The 12,957-nt window shown below is 41.0% G+C and overlaps 2 protein-coding genes across 2 annotated transcripts; one reads left to right on the forward strand and one right to left on the reverse strand.

Moving 5' to 3' along the window:
• Nucleotides 1-1,871: 1,871 nt before the first annotated feature.
• On the forward strand, nt 1,872-5,867 carry LOC148850958 (DNA glycosylase superfamily protein). Its single transcript, XM_088942632.1, has 4 exons — nt 1,872-2,684; nt 4,577-4,718; nt 4,800-4,941; nt 5,276-5,867. The coding sequence occupies exons 1-4, from the start codon at nt 2,249-2,251 to the stop codon at nt 5,609-5,611; spliced, it is 1,056 nt and encodes a 351-aa protein (XP_088798758.1). The 5' UTR covers nt 1,872-2,248; the 3' UTR covers nt 5,612-5,867.
• Nucleotides 5,868-8,771: 2,904 nt separating this feature from the next.
• BZR1 (Brassinosteroid signaling positive regulator (BZR1) family protein) lies at nt 8,772-11,422 on the reverse strand. The gene is made up of 2 exons (XM_088942633.1): nt 10,954-11,422; nt 8,772-10,010 (listed from the first exon to the last, which is right to left on the reverse strand). The coding sequence occupies exons 1-2, from the start codon at nt 11,173-11,175 to the stop codon at nt 9,282-9,284; spliced, it is 951 nt and encodes a 316-aa protein (XP_088798759.1). The 5' UTR covers nt 11,176-11,422; the 3' UTR covers nt 8,772-9,281.
• Nucleotides 11,423-12,957: the final 1,535 nt, after the last annotated feature.

The raw sequence follows: 12,957 nt of genomic DNA on the forward strand, positions 1-12,957 counted from the left end.
TTGAGTGGGCCTTGGATTGGAATTGTTGAAGATCTACGTTGCTGGATCACATCACAGCATATCCCACTAAAACTAGATATTTGTCTTTCAGTTACCATGAAAAAATGCCAATCCATAACAAACCAGTGTTTTCCGCAAATTAGGTAATGCAAGGGCCCAGTATTCATATTTATCACCTCGGCCCACTGTACCAAAGCTTTAAGCTAAGGTAAAGACCACAATCAGTCAACCTCGCTCACTCTCACGTGGGATAGGATGGGGAGGACTATAGGAGGAAAAGTGAAGGATAAACTAGCCGTTGTATACCTACTTTCTTGTTCTATTTTTACTTTTATTGGGGGAGTTTTGTGTGGTGGTGGGGTGTTATTTGGTCCTTGGCATTCTTTTTCGTAACGGTAAGGAACTTGCCAACCAAGGTATGTGCCTCCAACCGATTTCTCCACCAACTGAATAACACACACAGCCAACCCCACAGTTACCGGCTTCCTTATCCCTTGAACTAACTGCATGCCCCCGTTGCTTTGCATAATAACTTAAAATACCCCGCCTCTAAATTATTCTTCATTGGCCGAAGCATTCAATGTTTAATGACATAGTACGATCAGATCACTCCTAGTTGGCGAAAGACAACATCTGAGATTGAGAAGACAGTGAAGGATTCCTGGGGAGTTCGCCCGACGAGAGCACTTCGACGATCAAGTTAGAATTCCGAGAGAGAATTGCAAAGAATATAAGGAGAGCTAAGAGTGCAGATAGTGCGAAATCAAATTACCTTTCCTCTCCAGGGGTTGGAGTTCTTATATAATGGTGTCCTGTCAAATCTGACATAACCGCCTCTGATTCTCTATCGCAGTCGTTACTTGCCAGGGCTGCGCAGGTCACTGTTGTAGGGCATGACTCTATCAAATGGGGGACACCTCTCAGGTTTGGTAGGCACGACGCCGTTTAGCAAGAGACATGGGTGTAGGGCTCCAGGTTTGGCAAGTACGATTGTCAGGGGAGATCTTCCTGTGATACGCCGAGCTGCCTTCTTGTGAGCTACCTTGCACCGAGCTACTTTGTGTCGAGCTGGAGGTGCCATGCTGAGATTATTCTACCCGAGGCAGCCTACTTAGGCTTGTTGGAACAAATTTATAAGGAGGCTCCCGAGCTCACCCTGAAGTGCCTTGAGCTCAAGAGATCCCTGTCTTGCAGTACCCTGGTTTGGGATACCTATGGAAGAATCTTAGCTCGAGGTGTTCCCTTGAGGAGCTCGGGGGCTCCTTTACTTGGGAGGAGCTCAATCGAGGGCTCCTTTACTTGGGAGGAGCTCGGGATAATCGGAGTGTCACCTGGTGTCGAGCTGCCACGTTGGACCTTGACGGATTGATCGTGCTGAACTGTCACTTATGCTGAGTCACGCCCACGTGTCCCACTATGATGAGGTCGGGGAAAATCACCCTCCATTTACCGTTGAAAGCATTTAAAATGAAGCATTGGATACAAAAACGACGAAACTTCAATGTGGTTTGCATGATCTTTCGATGGTTAAAAATGGTACAAAGAAGAGTTTAGGTTCTGTTTGGCATAGGAGTATGAATGGTTAAATGGAATAGAATTATCATTCCCATTTTAGACGGAATGAGATTCTCCTATATGGGGGAATGCCCATTCCTGACCCCACTCCATGAAATGCCATTCCCATGTTGTGTTTCACTTCCGCATGGGAAAATGGAAACCTCCAGTCTCCATAAGGCCCATCCATATGAGGACCTAATGGAGGTTAGTTTGGAAATTTCAATTGAATACGAATGGTATTGTCGGTATTTCGTCGATGTTCCAACCGTTCAAAACATTGGTCAGAAAAGGTTCTACCGACACGGGAGCAATGTGACTGGCTATCATCGGTCGCTATTTGGATGGTGGTTTCCTCTGTTTAAACCTCCAAAACCCGTCCGTTTTTTCGTCGTTTTCCGGCTCTGTGGTCTCTCCTCCCGCCCTCCTGTTCATTTCTGTGCATTCTCCAAAGCCTAAGCCCCCCTAAATCTTTACACATTTTATTGTGTTTACTGATTAGGGTTTCTTCTCTACTTTAATTTTAAGGCACCGGATATGTACCCGGTTCCTCTCTGAGTACCGAAATCGAGAGCCAAAACTTGTCGCAGAGCTTTCTCAGAGGGTACATTAATGGAAAGTTAGCTACTTTGCTTGTCGTTGGATCTTACGTCGGGCGGAAAAGGCTTAGACTTGAAGAAAGAGAGTTTTTGCAATGTCTGTGGCTACTGTACTTCAATCATCAACCGAACCGGAGACTGAAGGCAGACCTGTTCTGGGACCAGCTGGAAACAGAGTTAGGGTTTCAGAATCAAAAGATGCGAAACGGAAAAAGGATGGTCTTAAGAAACCACAAGAAACGAGAAGGTTGCCAGAGTCTGTTATCCAGCGTAATGTTTCGGTCGACAGTTCATGCTCCTCGGATTCTTCTTGCAGCAGCTCTTCCTTGAAAACAGCGAGCATCATGAGAGTCAAACAGAACGGCTTGAAGTCTGAGAAGGTTGTTACTGAAGGAGCCAAGGCCCTGACGGGCTTGAGGATCAAAAAGAATGGCTCAAAGCCTACGAAGGTTGTTCCGGATGGAGTTGAGGTCCCTTCTCCGACGCCACCAGTTCTAGCAAAGCGGTGCGATTGGATTACACAAAATTCTGGTAAGAGATATGTGCTCTTCACACGCTTCCTTCTTTTGATTTTTTTTTTTTTTGTTTGGATTCTTTCTTCTTCGTTGTTTGAGACTTTGAGGAGCTTATTTATTTATCATTATCATTTTTCGGTGAGAGTATTTGCTATGCTTCGTTCCATTTGGAATTCAAACTTTAATGCGTTTATCTTTAACTCCATTTTCTTAAATAAAAACATGGAACTGTTGTAAGAAACTACATAGGCAATAATTATCAAAAAAAAAACTACATAGGCAATCCTGTTTTTTAGGAATTTGAATTCGTGTATCTAAGTCCGTGGAAATTCCGGTAATTTCTAAAAATAATGTAACTTAAGAGAGCTCCCATCTTAATCTCCCATATGCGGAAACTTAAGAAACTAATTAAACATCAAAACATAGTTTTCTCCAGCAATGTTATACTCCACAATTGATGACATTCAATACCAAGTAAAGGTATACATGGTCGGTATCCAGGTCATAAGTGTGGAACAGTTCTTACATATTATGAGAAATGATGATCCGTGTGACATATTAGTTACATAAGTGATACAAGTATCTCTTAATTCAGATGAATCTTTTTTAAAACCATACTTTTAATGGTCCATAAACTGAACTTCTTCGTGATCAATAACCCATTTTTCCGATGCAGGGACTTCTTTGTTCTCCTTTTTCACCTGGTTTTCTTACTAGTCCAGAGCATTGCAGCATGTTGCTATTGCTGCAATATCAGCAGATGTCACAGCTCTGACTCAGTCAGACTAGGTCATGGGCATGCCACATGTGGCATTAGCTTTGAACATATGATTGATCCATGCACCTAGATTTACCCAGGTTTCCCCTTTACATCAAAGTCAAACGGGAAGGACTCACAAAGGTGAATCCTTCATCTTAAGAGGTGAGACAAAACAGTATGTAACATTGATGATCCAAAAAGAAAAGCAAAATGTAACATTTATTTTTCACTCCTCTCACACTTTTAGATTCAACATTATCTATAGAAAACACACGCAGACAATTACATGAATCGAAGGACCTGTTTGGGTGGACAAAGAAGAAGACTGAAATATCGTATTTGATCAATTCATTAAAAAACTTAGCGGTTGATGTTTCTTACTGATTGTCCCCTGTTACATGTCAGTAAGGACACATTAAGGTTTCTCTTGGTTTCCAGCAATGTGAATTACCAAAAAAGTTGCTTGTACTGGAACCATATTGATTTAAAATTTAGAATAATGTATTGCTTAGGATTTAAGAACATTTCGAACAATGACTCATCAAAAAGCAAATAGGAGTGCTTTGAGCACATGTAGGATTTTGAAGTTTGACAAAAATTATATGATATCTCAGGGTGTAAATCAGTTGGACTTTTAGGGCTGACTTTTGTTGCAAATGAAATTTGTACAAATTTTATTGCTTGCATTAGCATTATTTTGAAAAGATGCTTAATTTATAGAAAGCCAAGAACACACAGCTAAATTGACCTTAGGAATTAGGCAATGATCAGATGGCAGAAAACCACAAGTGCTCCATTAGGGATGAAATTTTCTTATATGTTTGTTGTATACATTTCTGAAGGAGTTAAGGTATGAATTTGGATCCTTGAGGCAAAGTTTGGATGCATATTTACAAGGAGATCTTGAACTCTGACATGTTGCTAGTTTGGGGATTAACCTTGAGGATATACATTTTTCTTGCAAGATTTCAGTGAATGGTCATAAAAGTTGCACTTTTAATTGAGATATATCAGTCTTAGGCATATTTCAAAGAAATGTCTATTGTTTCATTGGTTTGAATTTGTGATCTATGGGCTCAGCCATTCTTATATGTATGGTTAAGACAATGCTCCTATGCCTTTAACTTATTTTGGTCTTTGCATCATAGATCCACTTTATATTTCTTTCCACGATGAAGAATGGGGTGTCCCAGTCCATGATGATAGGAAGCTGTTTGAGCTGCTTGTCTTATCAGAAGCATTAGCTGAACTCAGCTGGCCAACTATTCTTAACAAGAGAGACATATTCAAGTATATGACTCTAGTGCCTCCATTTAAATTCACGCCTTTATTGGGTGTATGTTGTCTGACATTTATTGGATCTTTTGCCAGGACGCTCTTTGACAATTTTGATCCTGCAACTGTTGCACAATTTACTGAAAAGAAGGTGCTATCACTTAAAACAAGTAGCAGCACCTTGCTATCTGAGCCAAAGCTTCGCGCTGTTGTAGAGAACGCCAGGCAGATAATAAAGGTAATAAACACTTGTGAAAAGACCCCATCCTCTGCTCACACTCATTTTTCAACTGCATCATGTGGATCATACACACTCATTTTTCAACTGCATCATGTGGATCATATAGGTGTGGTAAAAAATGGGACGTTGCCTTAAAAGATTTTGATTGAATGAAGAGGTTAAAAACTTGAAGCAAAACTTCAAATTTAATACACTTCAGATTGTCTCTTCAACTTAGCAATTGTGTGTTTTTTGTTTACACGCATAGAATTTATTTCGGACTCAAATATTGCATCACACTTAACACAACCAAAGGATGTTTTTGATCTTATAATTTGCTCCTCTTCTGCAGGTTCAGCAGGAGTTCGGTTCGTTTGCCAACTATTGCTGGAGCTTTGTGAATCACAAACCTTTGAGAAATGGATTTCGTTATGCACGGCAAGTACCAGTTAAGACACCAAAGGCCGAGACCATGAGCAAGGATATGATGAGGAAAGGCTTCCGTTGTGTGGGACCCAGTGTTATTTATTCATTCATGCAGGTAGCAGGGATTGTAAATGATCACCTTGTCACCTGCTTCAGATACCAAGAGTGCAACTCAAACATCCAGAAGGATTTAAAAGCCAAGACTGAGAATATGGAAGTAATGGCTAAGGCTTTGGAGAAAACATGTTTATCTAACAACTGAATTTCCGTGTTGCCTATTTCCTGCAATCAAACAATCTGTAGTATGGAATTCATCAAAAAAAAAGAAAAAAACAATCTGTAGTATGGAAGATGTAAAAGATGTGATGGGATTGTTTTTTTTTTTCTTCTTTTTCCAGTCTCCGGGGACTGGGGAGTGTATCTTTTGATGTTCTGTTACTGTTAGCACGTTTCTTCATCTGTTGTGTATAACTTGAACCACCCAAAATAATAGTTTTCAAGGGGAAATTTGTATTTAATCCATGTAGTTGAGGAGGTTATGCTTTTCAACGATCCATCAAAACCGCTGTTGCTTTGAAATCAAATATTAAACCATGGTCCTATTACTGAAAACTCTTGTAGATGGTCTGTTTATATTTTGTTTTGAGAAATAAATGGGCTACAATAAGCAGAGCATGTTCGGTCAAACTGAACCCTTCAATTTTGTATGTCTCGTGAACCTGAGAATGTTGAGAATCATCAACTGGTCTTAATGCCAGGAAAATTCTCCTCCTGCTCCTGCATTTCCAGAGGGGATGCCATTGCGAAACCCAAGACGTTTGTATCATGATCTCAGCCGTTGGATCCTGATCCCATCCATATTAGCACATGCTAAAGAGTTGTTTTATTACAGCAGATAAGCAGAACGAATGCAGTGATTGTGGTTCAATTGTCATTTACATTTGCAGTTCTGTGATTTCTGTCCTAACAATCAAGCTCTTCTTTACTTGGATTAGCCTACCCAAGATACAGAATTGCGATTGTTGTTACAGTAGCAGAGCGATCGATCTCTCAAGTTGAATTTTTCATGGCTATTCACCATTGTTTAGCGACAGAAAAATCCCCAACAGGCCTACAGCAAGAGAAGGGGAAGGGACTGTACCATGTACATTAAAAACAAATAAGCGTGGTATTGGTCTCTCGCACAGTCTCTCACATGCTTCCATGAAAAAAGAAAACATATGTCACATGGGGAAGGGACCGCAGGCGAGGCGGTCTTTTTCTGTTCTGAAATGCCCGTTTGACCAAAAGACCAAGAGTAAGGGCAATTTAATAGAAGGCTCGGGCAATTTAATAGAAGGTTCGGCGCTCTGTATTGCAGATGGATAGATAGGATCCGGCCCACCAAGTGTGGGGATTTCTACATTTCATTCAGTACCCTTCAAATCTGAGGAAAATGACAGAGTAATAAGCATTATCCGTCTGATTGAAACATAAGTCCCAAAAGTGCTGTCAACCATCCGATTGGAATTTTCAGAAATTGATTTAATCAAACAAATTTTAGTACTCAAAGGCTGTATTGTATTAGGGGCCATTTGGCAAATTTTTTCATTTTTCAAAAAAAAATGGCAAATCTTTTTGGGAAGATCTTCTGGTAGTTCTGACAGTCAAAAAACACATTGAGTTTTGAAATGAAGATCTGAACAGCCCGAAGCTAGTTTGGCTATCGCACATCTTTCCATGCCATTTTGCATGAGAATAAAGCAAGAAATACGTGAAAATTTCCACTTAAAATTTCTCAAAATCAACCCAAAATGAGTTTCTCACATCTTTCTTGTGCACCAACTTTTGGCAGCTAAATCTATTATGAACCAAATGAAAAAAGACCACGGTGCGATCTGCGACACTCATATGCCCGACTTGTAAACAGTGGATACAGAAATACGTGCAAAACGGAGCCTTAGTCTGTCTGCTTCTGCATCCATGTTCGTGTCTGTGGCTGTGGCTATGGTGGGTATGTAATAAAATGCCAGTCATGCTCGTATATCATATGGACCACCCCAATGCCTCGTGGTGAGCTGCACCCCCAGTCACAGTGGAGTCGACTCTGGAAGTGTGTGGAGTGGTTAAATTGGAGAATCACAGGCATGAACTCGTAGTAGTCTCGTACTGACCTCTTAACTGCCCAGATGAAATGTAACGAGGGATGAATACATAGGACCAGTAACTTTTGTTCTTTTCTTTTTCTTTTTTTTTTTAGTTGATTTTTTGGGGCAAAGGGGGACCAGTTAGGCCCATGATTAGACACTGAATAATGGCTCATTACAACAGTTAGTCCGCTGATTGGACATTGAATAATGGCAGTGGTTACCATTTGCCGAACTACTAATTTTGCATGGAGCTCGTGGACATGACATTGCAACAAATAAGCAATGGTGAGTGGATCCATAAGAGTTTTTGTTCCGCTTGGAATAGTTCTGAGTTTTCAGCTACTTCCTCTCCTCATTAGTCAGTCTGGAAAGAACCGCCACCATTTTTGACCAACTACATGAGCTTTAAGGATTTGAATTCCTTACTTTCCTCAAAACCCTTTTTCTCATCGATGGGTGACTTGAAATATTTAAATGAAAAGGGCTACCACTACAAGTCTGTTTACATTGTTTTTCTGGGTTGAAGTGTCAAGCGTTTATTATCTTTTCCCAAGTCTGTTTACATTGTTTTTTTGGGTTTAAGTGTCAAGCGTTTATGATCTTTTCCTCTCTTGCCATCGTCGTACAAGGAGTAAGGATCTTATATTATATAAGCGCATAAGTTCCTAGGAGGGTTTTTTTATGTTTATTCTGTAAACAGTTCCCTAGGAGGTTGGGCATGATATTTGATTTGATGCAATGTATCTTTGACTAATTTGGAACCCCAGGCAGAAATTGTTATTTTAACCAAAAATATAAATGTTAGCCCACAGTTTTTGCTTTCAGACTTGCGGGGTTTTTTTGGTAAGAATGATCATTCATTCAGCAAACAAACTTAGGATTGAAGTTTGTGTTTCTTACACAAGCATCCACACGATGGAAACAAGGACTCTGTTTATTTTTATTTTTCTCTACATGTACAAATGTAAATCAACGGTTGCAGGGGAGAAATACGTCTATCATCAACGTCTCTCAACCTTCCATAAAGGCTTCTGACTTGTGTTTTCTGGGTTTATTTGAGGCGCAATGGGGAAATGGAAAACTGCCATGAAACCACAACACATGAACATATCCCTTTTATCAAACTAGTTTTATGTTTCTTTTCTCCAACTGCGTTGTCCAGCGTCCAGAAAGCAAACAAAACAAGAAGTCCTCGCCTTCAACGCAAAGACTGTTTCTTTGTGGATAGAAAGGAAATAACTCAAAAAGCGACTGAGATTGTATTCCTACAGATTTGAGTCGTTACGCAAAGAGTAGAAAAAAAAGAAGTAGCAACTCTATAACTTTTTGAAGTAAAATAGTTCATTTCTACATTTAAGCTTTCAACCTAGTTGGATCGTCTGATCACTACAAGTTCAAAGGAAGAGAAGAACACAAGAAACCTATGAAGAATAGAAGAAAATGAAGCTCTAGCATCCCACCTCACTCCCCTTGTTCCTTGCCATTGAGAAAGCCGTCAGCACTTCCCTGAAACATCGACCTGACACAGAGATGGAGTCCATCTGCTCGGTAACCAGGACTGTTGATTATCCTCCAATAGGCCCTGAATCTGGGTTCTGGCGCTGGCATTGTGATTTGGCCCAGAACACAGTGAGTGAGAACAAGATGCATTTGGGCACCAAAGCATAAAAACCACCACGCCGCTTGCCAACACCTGGCCGAATGAAACCAACATCCAATTACATTGGGTGGTGAAAATGGCTACCAATGGGAACAAGCTCTTCTTTTCCTTTTTAACATCTTCAGTATCCCCCACTGAGTTGCTTAACTCCGAGTTTTTCCACTCCCAAGCGTGAGTTCTAGATCATCCACTCCTATTTCGTGAATCCTCTCTCCCTCCCAAGGTTTCACCCTTTCACTTTCGAACTCAAACTCTGCTGCCCGTCCCCTGTCAGCTGCTCCCCAGCTCATCCCTCCGGGACCTACAACAGCATCCTTGCTAGAGTTTTGCTCGGTCACAGACTTCACAAGGTTAAATGTAGGCGAAGATGGAGAAGCGACAGGACCAACTGTTTGAAAACTGACCCATCGACCAGAATCAACTGTGGAAGCATCAGACTCATCACACTCGGGTATGGTGGCAGGTGGCTGATGGTGACGGCGAGTAGGGCTTGCAGGAGCAGAGGCAGCAAAAAATGGGCGACGGAAAGAGCCCAAGGAGCCGTTGGAAAGAGATTCCCAGTCAGGGTTCAGTTTAGGAGCTCTTGAAGTTGGAGAAGACAGAGGAGGAGTGACAGGAGCACTGTTAGAGATTCGGAGTGGGGGGAGAGATGAGGGAATGGCAGCCAGGTTGCGGAGGAAGGGCAGAATGTAGGAAGATGGGTTGGCATCCATTCTCGATGGGCTCGGGAAGGAGGAGGAAGTGGGACTGGCATGGTAGGAAGGAACAGGGCTCGGGAATGAGGAGGATGCTGGACTGGGTTGATAGGATGAGCATGGACTGATGTTAGTTGAAGTGCCTGCAGCTGCATCACTCGGCGGAGGCTTGCATCCCTGCGCAAGAGACAACAACGTAGAGGTTAGGTGGAGGAAAACTAAAAGAGGCAATGTTGTTACATTGGAGGGAGTTTTGAGGATCTAAATTGATAAAGCTGCAATTTTTTTACAGAAGGTTTTCCTTTCTTTCTCAAACCCATTACCCGTAAACGTTTAGATTTTCACGAGACCATAAGTGTTTTCATAAGTACTAAATCAAGACAATTACAAAACTTGTCAGTGAATCTCATGCATGGCAGAAGGAGAAATTGAAAGAAACCAGAAGAGGAAATCATCAACAACAAAAATGGGATTATAATATTTTACATAGAAAACCCATAAAATGTATTCCAGACATCTATAATCGGTAATATGATGATTTCTACGACTTAATTAAACACAAACCAATTACTAAAAAAACAAACACAAACCCTTAAAACAACTAACCCATTTAGCAGAAGTGATTTTTAAAGGGAATCCTAATTTAGAAAAGAGAATAGTGGACAAAAACATCAAAAAGGTGTTCCATTTCAACAAATCTATACAAATACCTCGGCATCAGAAAAGAAATGCATCCGTCGTAGCTAGATGCAGCTCATTCACCCAAAAAAAAAAAGAGGAAAAGGACCAAAACCCACATTAGTACCACTGATATCCTAGAAAAAAGACAGAGAAAGCAAGAAAAATACATGAGCGTAGAAATCAAGATCAAAGCAACCCCATTTTCATAGCTAAATTGAAAAAAAAAAGGATAAATACATGTTTTAAGAAGAACAAAGACCTCGGAGAACACATTAACAACCCCTGACGGCCTAGATCCTTTAGATCTCAAAAGCAACGAGAACAGAAATATGAGCGAGCCCATCAGTTGCAAACAAATCAATAGAAACCAATCCCCAAAAAAATAAAAAGAAACAGAAAAATAAGAAGAAAAAAAATTAAAAAAAAATGAAAATACAACCTTGCGATAAGTGGTTCCATCTTCTTCGACGATCCAACCAGCTTCTGCGCAGAGAGCTTTTAGGACTTCGTTGTTATCGCAGTGCTTGGGAAGCTTGTAATTCCCATAGGCCCTCAGGCCGGAATATATCTTAGCCGCGATCGCTCTCCTCCTCCTTTCCCTCCTCTTGTTGTTCTCTCTCTCCTTCCACGTCGGCAGCCTTCCCGACGATCTAGTCGTCATCTTTCCGACCACTACTACTACCTCCCAACCCTGAGAAAATCCTACTCACAACCGCTCTCTCCCTCGCACCCACACAGGACACGCGCACAAGCAGGAGAACCTCGCCTCCTCTTATGTCCTCTTTCTCCTTCTTCTATTATTTCATCTCTTTAGAAAAAAGAGATAAGTCACGAGGAATACGCTTTCTTTACAATTAATAATTGCAGTAGTAAGAGAAAATACCCACTTGTATTCTCCTCCCATCCTCACCGTCACCTCTTCTTCCCTATGCTTTCTAGAAGACAAAAGGGTAATTTCGGAACTTCATTTCCACTTACTCCTCTTTTTTTTTTCTGATGGGACCATCTCTCCCTAACGTGGGACCCCTCCATTGGGGTTTCGTGAATTGCAAATTTTCATCATCATTGATGATCAGAAAAACAATTCAATTATTATCATTACCGTAAATTTTGGTAAAGGAATATCTCTACTTCTCTAGGTTCATTAGGGTTAAAATTACGACACCTGTAAGTTTTTCATTACGAAAATACCCCTAGAGATTCTACCTCAGCCAATCACGGCGTTTCAGGACCGTCAATAAATCCGTACTCGAATATTGCCTATTTGTGGTCAATGGTAAATTATGGAAAATCATTTGAAACGTACGTTTTAACGTATATTGAACAGTCAGGATGTTCGACACGTGTAAAATAATTTTTTTCGTGGCACTCATGACCTTTGGCATCGACGAACAAATGACAGTCTAAGTGGCTAACATGCTTGCCACGTATAGTGTTAAGGAGCATCAATGCCAGAATGAGTGAGACCATGGAGGCACCAGGCCCCAGATGAGTGAATAGTGAATACATGACCTCAGTCAGTACTGAAAAAATGAATCTTTAGGACTCAGGACTCAGGCCTCCGGACTAGAGACCTTGGCATCCCAAATTACCAAATTGTCCCGGTCCTTGTTATCTTTATATGGCTTCGCTAATCGCTAACACGAGCTTCGATAACAAAAAACAATCAGATTACAAACTAATTCGGAGCGTCAGATTAGACTCACCAAGGGGATTCAGCGTTCTAGGTTTTTGTTACCTGAAACATTGTGGAATGACGCCTAGGAACCAGCGGTTAATGCGGACGAGGGTATATTGGTCAATTCAAACCGAACATTATCATCGATTTATGATTATATAATTTTCTTATTAAACTATGTACTTTTAATTGTTGATTAAAATAATAATAGGATGGGAATGTGATTATAAGGAAAACATGGTATGATTGCCGATTGCAACAAAAGTAAAAAAGCTCAACCGTATATTGCCAACTATGAAGCCGAGTCGTTTGCCGATGGATATAAATAAGGTGAACCGATGCTGTGTAAACCTAAGATAGGATAAAACGCTAGGTTCAGAGAGGAAGATCATCTGAACCGTCGGCCGTTGACATAAACTAGGGCGAGATGGAGCAAGAGCGGGGCCTTTCTGCGAACTTTTCCTTTGAAAGGTGAGGCAATAATGATAGAATAGAAAGAGGGCCACTTGGTACCGTGGGACACAGAGGTTTTGTTCAGTTTGAACGGGTAGAGATATGGACAAACAACGAGCTCAGATGGTGGAGCCCACAAACCTTGCGTCGCCTGGCCTATCAATCTCATATGGGAATCCTTGTGATATTTTCCGGTACTTTTCTTTTTTTTTTTTGGTGCAGAGAGTCAGTCAGCTCCACACGTGCGACGCAGAAACCTAGCGGGTGTCAATAAACAAAGAGTGAATCAGTGAAACACTCGACACACACCCC

Source organism: Nelumbo lutea, chromosome 5, assembly GCF_056320005.1.
Source record: "Nelumbo lutea isolate HS-2025 chromosome 5, American lotus-T2T, whole genome shotgun sequence".
NCBI classification, from domain to species: Eukaryota; Viridiplantae; Streptophyta; class Magnoliopsida; order Proteales; family Nelumbonaceae; genus Nelumbo; species Nelumbo lutea.

What these genes read in the sequence shown, in the direction of transcription:
- LOC148850958 (XM_088942632.1), top strand. Translation starts at nt 2,249, where the DNA reads ATGTCTGTGGCTACTGTACTTCAATCATCAACCGAACCGGAGACTGAA. An exon ending in AACAAGAGAGACATATTCAA is followed by an intron (nt 4,719 to 4,799) that starts GTATATGACTCT and finishes ATCTTTTGCCAG; the next exon opens with GACGCTCTTTGACAATTTTG. An exon ending in ACGCCAGGCAGATAATAAAG is followed by an intron (nt 4,942 to 5,275) that starts GTAATAAACACT and finishes CCTCTTCTGCAG; the next exon opens with GTTCAGCAGGAGTTCGGTTC.
- BZR1 (XM_088942633.1), bottom strand. Translation starts at nt 11,175, where the DNA reads ATGACGACTAGATCGTCGGGAAGGCTGCCGACGTGGAAGGAGAGAGAG. An exon ending in ATGGAACCACTTATCGCAAG is followed by an intron (nt 10,011 to 10,953) that starts GTTGTATTTTCA and finishes TCTCTTGCGCAG; the next exon opens with GGATGCAAGCCTCCGCCGAG.